Here is a 1,405-nt window from a genome sequence, read left to right on the forward strand (position 1 = left end):
AATGAGGTGTTTGCCCCTGTCATTGAAGCCAATATCCCCATAGGAATTCGTACTGTAGCAATGTCATCTGCCAGATATCCTACCGACCCAAGGAAGCCGCGAAGTAGTTCCTTCGATGTCGGCACTTTCCAGTTGAGTACGCAGTCTACCTTGTCCGGGTCCATCCTGATGCCCTCGTCATCCACAATGCGTCCGAGAATCTTCATCTCTTTACAGAGAAACTTGAGTTTGGTAGCACTCAGGTAAAGTTGCTCTCGTCTCAGAATGTCAACGACAGTTTTGACGTGCTTAACGTGATCGGACAGGGTATTCGAGTAGATTACTATGTCATCTAGGTAGACGTCAAGAAACACCCCAATGTATGGGCCGAAGATGTAGTTCATCAAGCTCTGGTACGTTGCGACAGCGTTGCAGTCTCCCTGCTGCAAAACAAGGCTGACCATGTTTCCATCAGGTGTAGTCATCGCTGTACGTTCCACATGTTCGGGTTCCACCCGAATCTGTTCGTACGCGTCTTTACCGTCTATCAGGCTCCTATACTGATGCCTGGATACGCGTCGCAGAATACCTTCCATGTCCGGAAGCGGTGATGTCAGTTTTTTTGTGTTGGCATTACGTTCGCGGAGATCGCACACTACTCGCAGTTTCGGAGGGATTCCTTTCACTCCCGTACCAGGCTTGGTAAGGAGTAGCATTGGAGACGTGTTACGGGCACTAGTGTACTTCCATCGCCCCGATTTGAGGTAAGCATCTCGCTTCTCCCTCCAATTCTCTCTGTGAGCGTCCGGACACTTAGACGGCCGCCAGGTATAGACCTTATCCGGGTCTATGAGGGGGATACGATGATTGATGGTCCGCAAAGGAGGTAGCGGTGAGTCACTAGCTTCCTTGCATATGGGAGCCGCATACTCACACAAATCTTTTCGGGCCGCCTCGAGCACGTCGTCCAGCACGTCCGCCGCGTGTGACTGTAGCGTCCGCACCTGGCGGCCCTCGATCGGCAAAGCCTGTGGGCTGCCAACTACTAGTGTGGTAGGATTGAGCCCCAGCGTAACTTTGTGCTGGAAAATGAACGGAGTTCCGAGTATTAGATCGTAATTTAACAGGTTTATCACATCGAAGTACCTCTCGGTTCGAATACGCTGGTACTCGAGTCGCGCCCTGCAACCAAAGTTGATCTTTGCGCGAGACCCTTGGACAGCCAACTGTACAGGTAAAGGCTTCGTCAGCTCAAAGACATTGATGCCTAATTGATGAGCCAACCTTGCAGACATGAAATCTGACAGCGACCCGGAGTCGATTAGGGCTCGAGCGGGTTGCTCGTTCACTTGCACGACTACCACGACAGGTTCCGGAATCAGGCGAGAAAAATCTCGAGGGGCGGCTGCATTGCGCTGCAACGCCT

General features: G+C 51.9%; 1 protein-coding gene across 1 annotated transcript; it reads right to left on the reverse strand.

The window, feature by feature from the left end:
• Positions 1 to 665: 665 nt before the first annotated feature.
• DICSQDRAFT_41775 (uncharacterized protein) lies at positions 666 to 1,405 on the reverse strand (the record flags this gene model as incomplete). The annotated part of the gene is made up of 1 exon (XM_007371774.1): positions 666 to 1,405. A coding segment is annotated over one exon (740 nt), but the record flags the coding sequence as incomplete, so codon positions are not given.

This window comes from Dichomitus squalens (genome assembly GCF_000275845.1).
Source record: "Dichomitus squalens LYAD-421 SS1 unplaced genomic scaffold DICSQscaffold_269, whole genome shotgun sequence".
Classification (NCBI taxonomy): Eukaryota; Fungi; Basidiomycota; class Agaricomycetes; order Polyporales; family Polyporaceae; genus Dichomitus; species Dichomitus squalens.